Source organism: Barbatula barbatula (genome assembly GCF_947034865.1).
Source record: "Barbatula barbatula genome assembly, contig: scaffold_192, whole genome shotgun sequence".
Taxonomy (NCBI): domain Eukaryota; kingdom Metazoa; phylum Chordata; class Actinopteri; order Cypriniformes; family Nemacheilidae; genus Barbatula; species Barbatula barbatula.
In genome coordinates this window covers 3,790-18,371 of record NW_027636833.1, presented here as the reverse complement: position 1 = coordinate 18,371, position 14,582 = coordinate 3,790, and the positions used below count along the sequence as shown (strand labels likewise).

Genomic DNA, 14,582 nt, shown 5'->3' with positions numbered 1-14,582 from the left:
TTGTGTTTGTGGTGAACAAAAGCATGCGATCTACACAGTGCTGATAGACTTCCGCGTCTCTGATTGGTCACTGAGGGTTCGGACTCAAAGCAAACTGAGGGTGCGTCACCGAGAGGAGTCCAGCTGAACGGGCAAACGACGATTTAGATATTCTTATGAAGTTTGTGCCGATGGTCAACATACTGTTACTTCTGGAAAGGTCACTGTAAGAGACCACCAGTGACTGACGACGGCACACAAAGGTGAATGTAAATGGGAAATGTTTGTCAGACATTGGAAATGCAGAATGTGAAGCTGATGTTTTTATCTGTAAAAAGAAACCAGCACATCACATTTCAAGCAGACCACGCTCGCGGCACCGAATCATCTGACAGAAGTTGTTGGTGCGCCCTGGAGGAATGAACGGCAGCACAGAACTATTGTCTTGAGGTAAACAGGTACATTTCAGCGGTATGGAGCCTGACGCGTCTACTGGTTTGGCTAAAACAGCTGCCCTAAATGTTTCTGAAATGGGAGAAAGAACGAAACAACTTGGCAGCGCGATGCACGAGCCCGAGCGGCAGAGACGCGTGATTCTGGTAATTGTCTGCGTCGCACTTTTTCTTGATAACATGCTTTACATGGTGATCGTTCCCATTATCCCCGATTATCTCGCAGATTTAGAAAGCAAGCAAGCGGTGCACATCCACGGCAACATTTCAACAGTGCACGGGACGATCAACAGTGAAAAACTAGATATGGAAATAGGGGTTTTATTCGCGTCCAAAGCAATCGTGCAACTCCTTGTGAACCCCATATCTGGAACTTTCATTGACCGGGTCGGATACGATATGCCGCTGTTGGTCGGACTCTTGGTGATGTTCGTGTCCACGTGTATTTTTGCGTTCGCTAACCACTACTGGACTCTCTTCGCAGCGCGCAGTCTGCAGGGTCTCGGCTCAGCGTTTGCCGACACGGCGGGAATCGCGATGATAGCGGACAAATACACCGAGGACGCGGAGAGGACTCGCGCGCTCGGCATCGCGCTCGCCTTCATCTCGTTCGGCAGTCTCGTGGCACCTCCGTTCGGCGGTGTTCTGTACGAATTCGCAGGTAAACGGGTCCCGTTCATAGTTCTCGCCTGTGTTTGCTTGGCAGACGGGATTTTGCTCTTGACTGTGATCAAACCTTTTTCTAACAGGACTCGCGAAAACATGCCGGTCGGGACGCCCATTTACCGGCTCATGATTGACCCGTACATCGCGGTGGTCGCGGGTGCCCTGACCGTCTGTAACATCCCTCTGGCTTTCCTCGAGCCCACGATCTCGAACTGGATGGAGAGCACGATGAACGCCAGTAAGTGGGAGATGGGGCTCGTCTGGTTGCCCGCTTTCCTCCCTCACGTGCTGGGAGTTTATCTCACTGTCCGACTGGCAGCAAAGTATCCGGACATGCAGTGGTTCTATGGCGCTGTCGGTATGGTCATCATAGGAGCGAGTTCCTGCACTGTCTCGGCCTGCAAGAACTTTGTCCAGTTAATCTTCCCGCTGTGCGGCATCTGCTTCGGCATCGCCCTGGTGGACACGGCGCTTCTGCCCACTTTGGCCTTCTTGGTGGACGTGCGTCATGTGTCCGTGTATGGAAGCGTTTATGCAATCGCAGACATCTCATACTCTGTCGCTTACGCTATGGGTCCTGTTATTGCAGGAAAGATAGTACACAGCATGGGCTTCCTTCAGTTAAATCTCGGTATGGGTTTAGTCAATGTGCTTTACGCGCCGGCTTTGCTTTTGCTCCGGTTCGTGTGTCAGATGAAGCCGTCTGAATCGGAAAGAAACGTGCTGTTGGAAGAAGGACCAACCGGCCTTTATGACAGCATTAAATTGGAAGAGAGCAAACTCAAGCGCAAAGGTTTGTGCACCACGACGAGTAAAGCCGCGTGTCCCGTGGACGAGATCGGATTCTTTAAATCTTATTCAGAGGAGGACTCGTCAGGACCCGAGTACACTTGACCAAAGAATCATCTGATATAACACAATTCATTTAGTGATTAGAGATTCAGAGACAAACACGCAGACTCTGCTGTTATATTAACTCCCATATGAAATTTAATCTGCTGATCTTTTTATCCCGTGATTTAGATATACAAGATCACATTTGACTGTGAGCGAAAGTGTCGCCTGTAGTGTGTGTGTGTGAATTGATAGCCTTCGTAGCTTTGTGATGTAATGCGCAAAATCAAAATAAAACCAGTATATACATGGTCATATTTCCATATAATCTATTTTTATTCAATGTGGAAATTATTGTGTGTCATATTAAACCTCATATACTGTATATTAATGTAAGCCCTGTCGTTTTTTATTTAAATTATGTTTGTAAAATAAATGGATTATTTTGTATTTGTTTGTTTTTATTTTACAGTCCGAAATTGTGCGACTAAAGAACTGAAAAAAACTCGAGAATAACTCATTTGAAATATATAAAAACGTCAACATTTTGTCTTGAAGAGCCGACGTCTTAACAGTCGAAAAGATTACGAAATATATCTAATGATGATTATGTTTCACAATCAGTATTTACGTGTGTTTGCGAAGTATTCCAATTACACACAAATAAGGTAAGGCTTTAAATAATAATAAAAAACAGCATCTTTGGTGTTGTTAATCATATTGGACACGGATGGGAGGGGTCACGCGGACACTTAAGAGAGAGACGCTGCATGTCTTTCTCTGTCCAGTGATCACTGATGAACAGGTAAGTACAGTGATTTCTACTCATTCATTTAAACTCATGAAATGTCTTCACGTTTAGAATGAATTGCTCCAATATTCGTTTCACACTTTTGCATTTCAGATATTTAGACCTGTAAAACTCATACTGCTTTATTTTAGCATTACTGAATCTATGACATTATTAAAAGAGGTTTTGGAATGTTTAGCAAAATTATTTTGAATAAACTGCTTTAATTTTATCCGTTTCGTTCTAATAAAATAGTTACTGAAGATTCTGCTTATTCCTGCTCTATATTCACTTGATGTTGATTAAAGGTTTGTGTGCTTTGTACAGTTTGACAAATTGTGACCCTGCCTGTGAAAATCAGGCTGTAGTCTAAAATCTCATTTTAATATAATGAGAATCAAAAACTTTAATTTCACTATGATTTCAGTCTTTAATCTGGTCACAGTCCGTCAATATTTTATCAATCAATAATTTATCTTTCATAGAATGTTTTATCGGATGATTTTATTCTGAAAGTATAATCACAAAAAATGACTTTGTTTTTCACAGACAGGGTGGTAAATTATCGAACTGGATTACATTTGAATTAAATTCGCTAAGTTTTACTCTAACTACCAGTTCTGATGAAGTGTTCTGGTTTAACTGTGAATGTTGCAATATGTGTAATTTGAATGTGTTGTTTCACAGCTGTCTGCACTACAAGACAAAAACGTGTCTGAAGAGAAACTGGACATGGAAGTAAGAGCATTAGTAACATTCTCTATGTTCTTTTACTGTTGTTGTGATCATCATATTTCAATGAGACAAACCTGACCAAATCTGCTGCGTTATTTCAGCTGACAACACTTCATTAAACCCTAGAGATCAGCACTGATGAATGTAAAAGGGACGTGTTTAGTCTGATGATGTGTGTAAAGTGAATAGGTGAAAGAGTGAGATGTTGAGTCTGATGAATGTAAGAGTGAGATGTTGAGTCTGATGATGTGTGTAAAGTGAATGAATGTATGAGTGAGATGTTGAGTCTGATGATGTGTGTAAAGTGAATGGATGAAAGAGTGAGATGTTGAGTCGAATGAATGTAAGAGTGAGATGTTGAGTCTGATGATGTGTGTAAAGTGAATGGATGAAAGAGTGAGATGTTGAGTCTGATGATGTGTGTAAAGTGAATGAATGAAAGAGTGAGATGTTGAGTCTGATGAATATAAGAGTGATGTGTTGAGTCTGATGATGTGTGTAAAGTGAATGAATGAAAGAGTGAGATGTTGAGTCTGATGAATATAAGAGTGAGATGTTGAGTCTGATGTATGTAAGAGTGAGATGTTGAGTCTGATGATGTGTGTAAAGTGAATGGATGTAAGAGTGAGATGTTGAGTCTGATGAATGTAAGAGTGAGATGTTGAGTCTGATGTATGTAAGAGTGAGATGTTGAGTCTGATGATGTGTGTAAAGTGAATGAATGTAAGAGTGAGATGTTGAGTCTGATGAATGTAAGAGTGATGTGTTGAGTCTGATGATGTGTGTAAAGTGAATGGATGAAAGAGTGACATGTTGAGTCTAATGAATGTAAGAGTGAGATGTTGAGTCTGATGTATGTAAGAGTGAGATGTTGAGTCTGATGATGTGTGTAAAGTGAATGAATGTAAGAGTGAGATGTTGAGTCTGATGAATGTAAGAGTGATGTGTTGAGTCTGATGATGTGTGTAAATGGATGAAAGAGTGACATGTTGAGTCTAATGAATGTAAGAGTGAGATGTTGAGTCTGATGTATGTAAGAGTGAGATGTTGAGTCTGATGATGTGTGTAAAGTGAATGAATGTAAGAGTGAGATGTTGAGTCTGATGAATGTAAGAGTGATGTGTTGAGTCTGATGATGTGTGTAAAGTGAATGGATGAAAGAGTGAGATGTTGAATCTGATGAAAAGTTCTTGTCCAAGGTCCTGAAACCAGAAAGATGCAACGGGGTCAACTATGCTCTGAAAGTAATCTTAATATTTTAAGACATACTGAACAATATTTTTCATAGAATTTCTTTTTTTTCATGAAAATTGTATTTTGCTTCTAAAATCTTCCCTCTAGTTGTCTTAGAGAGATTCTTTACAGTTAGTAACTGACGAATGTAGCTGCACCTGAGGGCAAATAAGAGCCAGACAAAACCAACAAGAATACAGAGCACAAAAGAAAAGAAAAACAAATCAGTGTTTGTGCAAGCAGAGAGAAAATCCAGTCAGGACAATACAATCCATTCATGCTTGAATGTGTCTAAAATTCTGGCTTTTGTGTGTCTGTCTTATCCTCTTCACTAGACGCAACCAAAAGTCCCTGTTCCAGACCTGCAGCACACACTGAACATGTACCTGAGATCTGTGAAACATCTTGTTTCTAAAGCACAGTTCTGTAAAACCAAAGCCACAGTGGAGAGTTTCGGCAAACCCGGAGGTCTTGGGGAAAGACTTCAAAAACTATTGCTTAAAAGAAGAGATGCCACAGAGAATTGGGTACAAACACCTCAGTTGAAATGCTGATTTGTGAACATTCAGAACTCACTCTATGAATAAACCAGATGAAGACCGATGAGTAAATGTGAAACTCTGAAGTCATTGTCCTTGAGGCAGGAGACATCATCGCATTAAACATGACAGCTGCATTTGATAAATCTTTCTCTCCCTTCAAAAGACAATTGAATTTCACATCTCCTACGAGGTTAAATACAAATGAAGAGCTTTTATTTTGCTCTTTGTCTTAGGTGTATGAATACTGGCTGGATGACATGTATCTGAAAAACAGACTCGCTCTGACGGTCAACTCCAGTCCTGCGCTGCTTTTTCCTGAACAACCCTTCAGAGACTTCAAAGACTCTCTCATGTGAGCAAACAAGAGAGTCGACCAAGACGAAGCAGGAGAAGAAAATGCTAATTGACTTGTTTCTTTGTGAAAGCGTGATATGCGTTTGTTGTGTTCATGCAGGTTTGCAGCACGTCTTATTCTTTGTGTTTCTGAATACAAGCTGATGGTTGACAGGTGAACGTCTGTTTTTAAATCATCTGGTTACCTTCATCAGTTGGACACGGTTGTAAGCTCTGTGTGTGTGTCTTGTAGAAATGATCTGCCGGTGGACGTCGCTCACGGCCGTCAGTCTGACACTCGGTTGTGTATGAAGCAGTATCAGCGACTCTTCACCTCGTACAGACGTGCTGAACTCCGCAAAGACTCACTAATCACAACCAACAGCACATCTGACACTCAACATGTTATTGTGGCTTGTAAAAATCAGGTGTGTGTGTGTGCATGTTTGTGTGAGTGTGTGCGTGCATGTATGTGTGTTTGTGTGTGAGAGTGTGTGTGAGTGCGTGTGTATGTGTGTGTGCGTGGTGATATTCTGATGGTTCAGTTCTATGAAATGAAAGACCAGAACGTTTGTGGTCACCTTCATCTGAATCAGCATGAAAACTGTCTTAAGAGGCTCTTAAAATAACAGCAGATCCTTAGGGGGTCGTTGACAGACGCAGTCCAATCTCTGTCTCATGCTGGGCTGGAGTTGAGCCTCTTTTACCTGGAAATGATTGAGGAAGCGTCTGTAATGAGGTCCGGTCTGATAACTCAATAACCCAATCAGAGATCAGAAAACGCTGGGCTCCCCTCTCACCAGAACAGTTTGTCTTTGTCTCGCTGATAATACCGCTGTGATCATTCTGACTTAACAAACAAGTAAATCCTAGGAGGTAAAAAACAACACACGCCACTGTAAATGCTTTCTCATTTCTTCAACTAAATGCTGAAAACCGGATTAATTTATTGCTAATAACAGCACAATTCTTACTCTTGTGTCTCTCTGTAAATGTCCGTCTTCACACACGTGACAGTTCTTTGTGCTGAATGTGACGGGAGGCTCCAGTCAGCTGAATGACACAGATGTTCAGAAACAGCTGCTGTGGATCTATGAGCAGACACAGAATTCTGAGCAGAAGCAGCCGGCCATGGGACTTCTGACCTCCGACAGCCGGACCGAGTGGGGCAAAGCCAGAGAGAAACTGATGAAAGGTGACATCATCACACTGTAAAATAGAGCATCTGATCAATAGATAAACCAAATGAAACCATTTTCACATTTCCAGAATCATAATGAAGTGAATAAATGATGTTCACGAGGTCAGCCATGTACGTTTGCAGCGAATAATTTTTCTCCGTAGAAATCTTCATACACAGAATGCAAGCTTAGCCAACAGATTTCACGCATGTCAAACAGATCCCATTAACAGAGAGTCTTTGGAGCTGATGGAGAGCTCCATGTGTATCATCTGTCTGGATGAACCGATGGGATTTCAACCCGGCGACACTGACAGAGCTTTAATGATGCTGCACGGGGTTGGTCATAACAAAAATGGGGCAAACCGCTGGTACGACAAACCTCTGCAGGTAAACCCTGCACATCATCGGTGTGTAAAGGTGATGTTTGTGTGTGTGTATGTTCACTCTTTTATCGTGCTCAAACGTTCCACCTGAAGTGTGTTGTGTCTTTAATTCCCACTGAACTCGTCATTCACAATGTAAAGCTCAAGTCTGCTTAATGTCAACGTTTCACCTGTCTGATCTTCAGAAGATCCTGATCTTTTAAAAGAACTAAGTGATTATTCCAGTTCTTAATGTTGTTTTTCAGTTTGTGATTGGTGCAGATGGTGTATGTGGGGTTATTCCTGAGCATTCACCGTCTGAGGGCATCGTCGTCGTACAATGTGCCGAATATCTCCTGAAACACATGTGTGTAAAAATCTGATGAACATATCAAACAAGAACAGGAGTTGTGTGGAGTTGAGACGGATATGTTTGATCATTCCATGTGAAGGGACCAGTATCTCTTTCTCATGCAGGCAGAGCGGCTCAGGTAAAGCAAGCCCAGCGTTGAAAACCTCTGAACGCCCTCGTCCACGTCGATTAGTGTGGAGATGTTCAGAATACATTCAGGAGATGTTGGAGTCAGCAGCAGATCACCTGCAGAGGTGAAACTCAACACATAAACAAACACACAAATGTACTTTCAGAAGACTTTCACCAACCCACAACTGAATATATTCAACCTTCCTAAACGTCATAGTACACACATTCTCACACACACGCATGCACGCACGCACACAAACACACACACATACACACACAAACACACACTGTGAAGTAGTTACAGCATAACACAATAAATTCTAGCCTTAGGCTGAAATTAATAACCCTTTATTCTCATTTTCTTCAACTCCTCTTTCACCTCCATCTCTAACACAGAACACAACATATCCCTCTCTTTTAAGAAAATACATATCCCAGAAGCCTTAAGTATTACAACAGTAACAGTAAGGTTATACATCAAAATCTATTAAGTAATATGCCTTGTAGTAATATAACAATATTTGAAAAACATCAGTCACTTAACTCAGTCACTTAACAAAGCATGAGTGAACCCCACAGAACAATAACCCAACACAATAATATAACAGAAATCGTTTGGATTACACTGTGTAGTAGTTAACCATTCCTGCAATGGACCTGGATCAAATTTACATCACATAATCCTTAACCCATACAGGTGCATTCTTATGCCGAAAACGTGGAGGAACTACAACAGGTTGTTTAGTCCCCACAGAATCTGTACCCCAGAGTCAAATAGTAACAAATCATGTGAGCTATCCATTCTGTTTGGTGCAAGTGCAGGTGTGAAGCATTCCAGCATCGTCCATCCTCCAGTTTATAAGTTTACAGTCCTTTCTTACCCACAACCTTTAGGGGTTTTCCGGATTTGACTCTTGAGTCTTAAGTACAATTTCTTGATCCACACTGAAAAGAAACATGTTTTGCACTGCGTTTTCTGTCAGTGTACCGTTTGCTTTTTGCCTGTTTCCTTCCAACACATTTACATTTACATTTATTCATTTGGCAGACGCTTTTATTCAAAGCAACTTACAAGTAGTTTTATACAGTGGCACATTACTGCAGAGCAATCAGGGGTAAGGTGTCTTGCTCAAGGGCCCTTCAGTCATGACCTGCTGGCACTGAGATTAGAACCGGCAACCTTCTGATCACAAGCCCAACGCTCTAACCATTAGGCCACAGCTGACCCCTCACGTGATGCAAGCACACGTGATGCAAGCTCGCGGGCTGAAGTTTGTTTGCGTGTAGAAGGCAAATGCATACCGGAGATGTAAAGCTTTGTGAACATGGGTTGTTCATCTAGAAGTTCAGCCGGGCTGCACCGTTGTGTGTGGCATTGCACGGTATGCCTTCAAAAAGTATTTGGTAAAGTCCTTCCTCCCCTTTCCTTCCAGTGATGCAGCTTGCAAGCTGTCCTTAAATGTCCCACAATGTCAATGGCTAACTTTTCCCATACTTCGGTTAGATATGGAACAGGTTGCAGTGGTGTTGTGCGTGTGACAGCAGATTTGTCATGTGACTGACACGTGACACAATCATTCAGATGCTTCCACTGCCTCAATTACGTCCTGTTGCACAAGCTGTTGTATCTCTGTAGACACCTCACCACAGACAGAGAAAGGTAACCGTCTCAGTTTCTGGCAGACTGGTTGAACAGCAGGCCGCAGTTTTACACAGTGTATGAATCATTTTGCGCACCCCAGCGATTGTTCTGTGCTTACAGTGGAGACAGAATGTGCCGACTGAAGCAATGTGACATGACCAACATGTATTTGTAGACACAGGCTGGTGAAGTCTTTGCCCAGCAAAGCTGATCCATCATGTACAATGTAGAGGTCTGTGTAAGTAGTCTGATCACATTCAGTTAAGCATCCATCCACTGAAATTGTATCCCTTTCGAACCCGACTAAACTAAGTTTTGGCAGTAGCAGTGATGCTTGGTTGAAAAATCAAGTGTAAATGGACAATAGTGATATACCCTATCAGCCTATCTCTAAGGGATCGCCCAGCCACCCTGCGGAGGAAGCTCATTTCGGCCGCCTGTATCCGGGATCTTGTCCTTTCGGTCATGACCCAAAGCTCATGACCATAGGTGAGAGTAGGAACGTAGATTGACCGGTAAATCGATTCTTTCTTCACCACGACAGACCGGTACCGCAATACAGCAGAAGCTGCACCGATCCGTCTGTCAATCTCCCGTTCCTTTTCCGACTGAGGACCATAACCTCGGATTTGGAGGTAATGATTATTCATTCCAGCCGCTTCACACTCGGCTGTAAACCGTCCCAGTGCATGCTGAAGGTCCTAGTTTGAAGGGGCCAACACGACAACATCATCCGCAAAGAGCAGAGACGAGATTGTGTGGTCCCCAAACCTGACACCCTTCAGCCCCTGGCTGCGCCTAGAAATACTGTCCATAAAAATTACGAACAGAACCGGCGACAAAGGGCAGCCCTGCCGGAGTCCGACATGCACTGGGAACAAGTCCGACTTACTGCCGGCAATGCGAACCAAGCTCCGGCTTCGGTCGTACAGGGACCTGACAGCCCTTAGCAAAGGACCCCGGACCCCATACTCCCGAAGCACCCTCCACAGGATGCCGTGAGGGACACAGTCGAATGCCTTCTCCAAATCCACAAAACACATGTGGATTGGTTGGGCAAACTCCGATGAACCCTCCAGCCCCCTGTAGAGGGTGTAGAGCTGGTCAAGCGTTCCACGGCCCGGACGAAAACCACACTATTCCTCCTGAATCCGAGGTTCTACTATTGGCCGTATTCTCCTTTCCAGTACTCTGGCATAGACTTTCCCGGGGAGGATGAGAAGTGTGATCCCCTGTAGTTGGAACACACCCTCCGGTCCCCCTTCTTAAAAAGAGGGACCACCACCCCGGTTCGCCATCCCAGAGGCACTGTCCCCGACCACCACGTGATGCTGCATAGGTGTGTCGGCCAAGACAACCCCACAACATCCAGAGACTTGAGGTTCTCAGGGCGAATTTCATCCACCCCCGGTGCCTTGCAAACCGAGGAGTTAATTGACTACCTCAGTGACTTCGGCTTGGGTGATGGACGAGTCCACCTCTGAGCCCTCAGCCTCTGCTTCCTCAATGGAAGACGTGGCGGGGGGATTGGGGAGATCCTCGAAGTACTCCTTCCACCGTCCGACCACATCCCCAGTTGAAGCCAAAGCTGCCCACCTTCACTGTAAACAGCGTTGGTAGGGCACTGTTTCCCTCTCCTGAGGTGCCGGACGGAATCTCTTCGAGGCCAGTCGATAGTCCTTCTCCATGGCCTCACCAAACTCCTCCCAGGCCCAAGTTTTTTGCCTCCACAACCACCCGGGTAGCAGGTACCTGTCAGCTGCCTCAGGAGTCCCACAAGGCAAACAAGGCCCGATAGGACTCATTCTTCAGCTTGATGGTTTCCCTTACTTCCGGTGTCCACCACCGGGTTCGGGGATTGCCGCCTCGACAGGCCCGGAAACCTTACGGCCACAGCTCCACTCGGACTCAATATCTCCAGCCTCCCTCGGGATCCAGTTGAAGCTCTGCCGGAGTTGGGAGTTAAAGTCTGTTCAGCTTCCTCTCCCACCATCGGATCCAACCCACCACCAGGTGGTGATCAGTTGACAGCTCCGCCCCTCTCTTAACCCGAGTGTCCAAAACATACGGCCACAGGTCAGATGAAACGACCACAAAGTCGATCATCAACCTGCGGCCTAGGGTGTCCTGGTTCCACTTGCACTGATGGACACACTTATGCTTGAACATGAACACCGCTCGGGTTCAGATCAGGGGGGCCGTTCCTCCCAATCACGCCCCTCCAGGTGTCACTGTCGCTACCCACATGGGCGTTGAAGTCCCACAGGAGAACGACAGAGTCCCCAGTCGGAGCACTTTCCAGCACCCCTCCCAGAGACTCCAAGAAGGTCGGGTACTCTGCACTGCCGTTCGGCCCATAGGCACAAACAACAGTGAGAGACCTATCCCTGACCCGTAGGCACAGGGAAACGACCCTCTCGTTCACCGGGGTAAACTCCAATACATGGCGGGAGAGCTGGGGGGCTATAAGCAAACCCACACCAGCCCGCCGCCTCTCACTATGGGCAACTCCAGAGTGGTGAAGTGTCCAGCCTCTCTCGAGGAGTGTGGTTCCAGAGCCCAAGGCATGCGTAGAGCTGATCCCGACTATCTCTAGTCGGAACCTTGGCAAAATGTAATTTTTAATTACAGCTCCTGCACACGTATACGTTCTTAATAAAAAATAGCTGTGTGCTGTTCACTCCCGCATCTATAGCACGTAAGTCCACGTTTGGCTTTAAGTGGTCTGTCAGTAACTTCATTTTTCCCTCGGTGCCCTCTGCTTTGTTGTGATACTGCTTATCCTGTATTTTCCGAGGTTGTCACCATAGCTTTTGCCTCCGCTGTAGCAGTTTCGATTTGGCATACAACACGGCTTTCTTAAGATCAAGTGGCCCTTCCAGTAGCAAGCGTTCTCTGTTTCGTGCCGAATTCGTTTTCTCAAACAGCTCATCGCGAATCATCTCGTCCTCCATAACAGCAAATTCACAGGTGGTTATCGTTCAGCCAACACATTAACTTTAGGAACAAAGAAATCCTGAATCGCACTCCGAGCAGTAGTATACAGTATGTTTTGTCTCCTTGTTCACTAATATTGAGGGTGTATCACAGTCTTTGGCCTTCTACTCTTAAGCAATGTACAGTATAGGAAGGGCTTGTTTTCTGGCATCATGGAGCTCCTCTCCCAGCGCCAACAGAAAGTTTTCAACAGCTTTACGCTTTGAATGGAACTGGAGGTTCGCCCGGTGTATGTAAAAATGAAGCTGTTGGACTCAAACTTCCTCATTGCTAATATGTAAAGAAGTTTCAGTATAACACAATAATTTTGACCCCACGGCTGAACTTAGTAACCCCTTATTCTCATCTTCTTCTACTCCTCTTCAACCTCCATCTCTCAAATTACATAACTCAGCCTCCCTCTAGTAATTTACCATAGAACACAACAAACACGCACGCACGCACACCAACTTCCATTAAACCCGTCTGAAAACCCAGGCACTCTGGTAGCGAAGTAAAAAAGATTTTGGACAGGGTGCTGTTTTGAATAATGGCTTCCTCTCCTATTTTGATGATGATTTAATTCCTAATACATCAAGAAGTGATTAACATTTGAGTTTGTTCTCTCTTAACTTTCTTTGCAGACTCGTGAGGAATCTGGACATGAACATTTTCACGTTTCAACTTTATGGGAAGGAGTTTATCAAACAGCAAAAGATGAGCCCTGATTCTTACATACAGGTGGCTCTTCAACTGGCCATTTACAGGTGAAGTTTTCCACAGAGGGCTCCTGTGCGATCCTGTTCTTCTCTGGACACTATCAACATCTTCAGGAATCTTTGTGTTTGTCTTCAGATGTTACAGAAGGCCCGTGGCCACGTACGAGAGCGCGTCGCTGCGGCGTTTCCGCGAGGGTCGTGTGGATAATATCCGCTCGGCCACTCCAGAGGCTCTTGAGTTTGTGAAGGCTATGACGGACGACACAACATCCATCCAGGTTTCATCATTTTTCTCTTGGTCCTCTGTGACTGCATGAGATGAGCGCAAACACAACATCTGCATCAATTCACTGCAACGCTATATCGTGTTCACATTTAGGACACAGAGAAGATGAAGAAACTGCAAACTGCTGTGGACGCTCAGACAGAAATCACAGCTCTGGTGAGAGAGATGACAGACGTCACTCCCGTCGTGCTTTCGTCTGTTTACTGACAGTTTCTTTCATTCATCTGTAGGTCATCGCAGGAATGGGGACAGACAATCACTTACTTGGACTGCGTGAAATGGCTGAGGCGATGAAAATAGAGACGCCGGACATTTTCACTGATGAAACGTATCGGATCAGTAACAACTTCATCCTTTCCACCAGTCAGGTAACAGCAGCCTGATAGAAACGATCATAAATGTCAAGAATAAATCCTCACAGGGTTCTTCTGATGATGCATCGGTCACATAAATAAACCTGAAACACTTTACAATACCATTCTAGTCGTTTTATCAACATCTATTCATCTTTGTTCTTGTAAATGTCAATTAAATCATTCACGCTAGTTTATGGTGCATGAATTCATGTTTACAGGCACAACTTTTGGTTTTAAATATGTTTTAGCAAATGCTGACGTGTAAACAAAGTAAAAAGTTTTGTTCTTGTTTTTTCTTGTAAAGTAAATATCTTGTATGCTGTTTGGCCTTCAGGTTCCCACTACTATGAAGATGTTTTGTTGTTACGGTCCTGTGATTCCTGACGGTTATGGCGTGTGTTATAACCCACAGTCTGATCACATTGTGTTCTGTGTGTCGAGCTTCAGAGCAAGTCAAATGACCGGTTCAGGTGCGTTTGTGAAGGCGTTGGATCAAGCCTTACAGGACATGAGGGATGTGATGTTTACTAAACCTCCTGAAAAACAACAAGATTAAAGAAACATTTAACATCTCAACACAAACACCCGATTTAACATATGCAACACAAAATACTCTGAATATAGAGATTGAGATGTCATGGTTGAATTGTATTGTGTAATACAATAGTCGGAGATGAAAGAAGTTGAATATATGTACACAATGGAAATAACGCTATGTCATGTTGAAATTATGTTATAGGCATTTTGAATGCATGTATGTGTGTGTGTGTGTGTGTGTGTGTGTGTGTGTGTGTACATATTTCTGTAATGATTGTAAGTAGAGTTGTTATGTAGTTTCCACAAACGTCAAGCTGTTGTGTATGTTACACAAACACATTTTCAAATGTGAAATGAAATCAAGCTATTTTATTATATTATTTATTTTCACATTGTGCATATAAAGTGCAATAAATAAGTGAAATGCTCAGAGGTAGATTGTGTGATTATGACATTTTCACAAGAATTCATCA

General features: G+C 43.9%; 2 protein-coding genes across 2 annotated transcripts; both read left to right on the top strand.

The window, feature by feature from the left end:
• Positions 1–452: 452 nt before the first annotated feature.
• Positions 453–1,991, top strand: LOC306891022 (putative vesicular acetylcholine transporter-B; the record flags this gene model as incomplete). Its single annotated transcript, XM_079488450.1, has 1 exon — positions 453–1,991. The coding sequence occupies one exon, from the start codon at positions 453–455 to the stop codon at positions 1,989–1,991; it is 1,539 nt and encodes a 512-aa protein (XP_079344576.1).
• A 670-nt stretch (positions 1,992–2,661) lies between these two features.
• LOC306891023 (choline O-acetyltransferase-like) lies at positions 2,662–14,128 on the top strand (the record flags this gene model as incomplete). Its single annotated transcript, XM_079488451.1, has 15 exons — positions 2,662–2,736; positions 3,409–3,459; positions 5,025–5,216; positions 5,465–5,583; positions 5,686–5,739; positions 5,818–5,992; positions 6,582–6,759; positions 6,965–7,134; positions 7,376–7,476; positions 7,587–7,715; positions 12,856–12,978; positions 13,067–13,208; positions 13,310–13,372; positions 13,447–13,584; positions 13,907–14,128. 15 exons carry the CDS (start codon positions 2,662–2,664, stop codon positions 14,126–14,128), a joined length of 1,932 nt encoding a protein of 643 aa, XP_079344577.1.
• Positions 14,129–14,582: the final 454 nt, after the last annotated feature.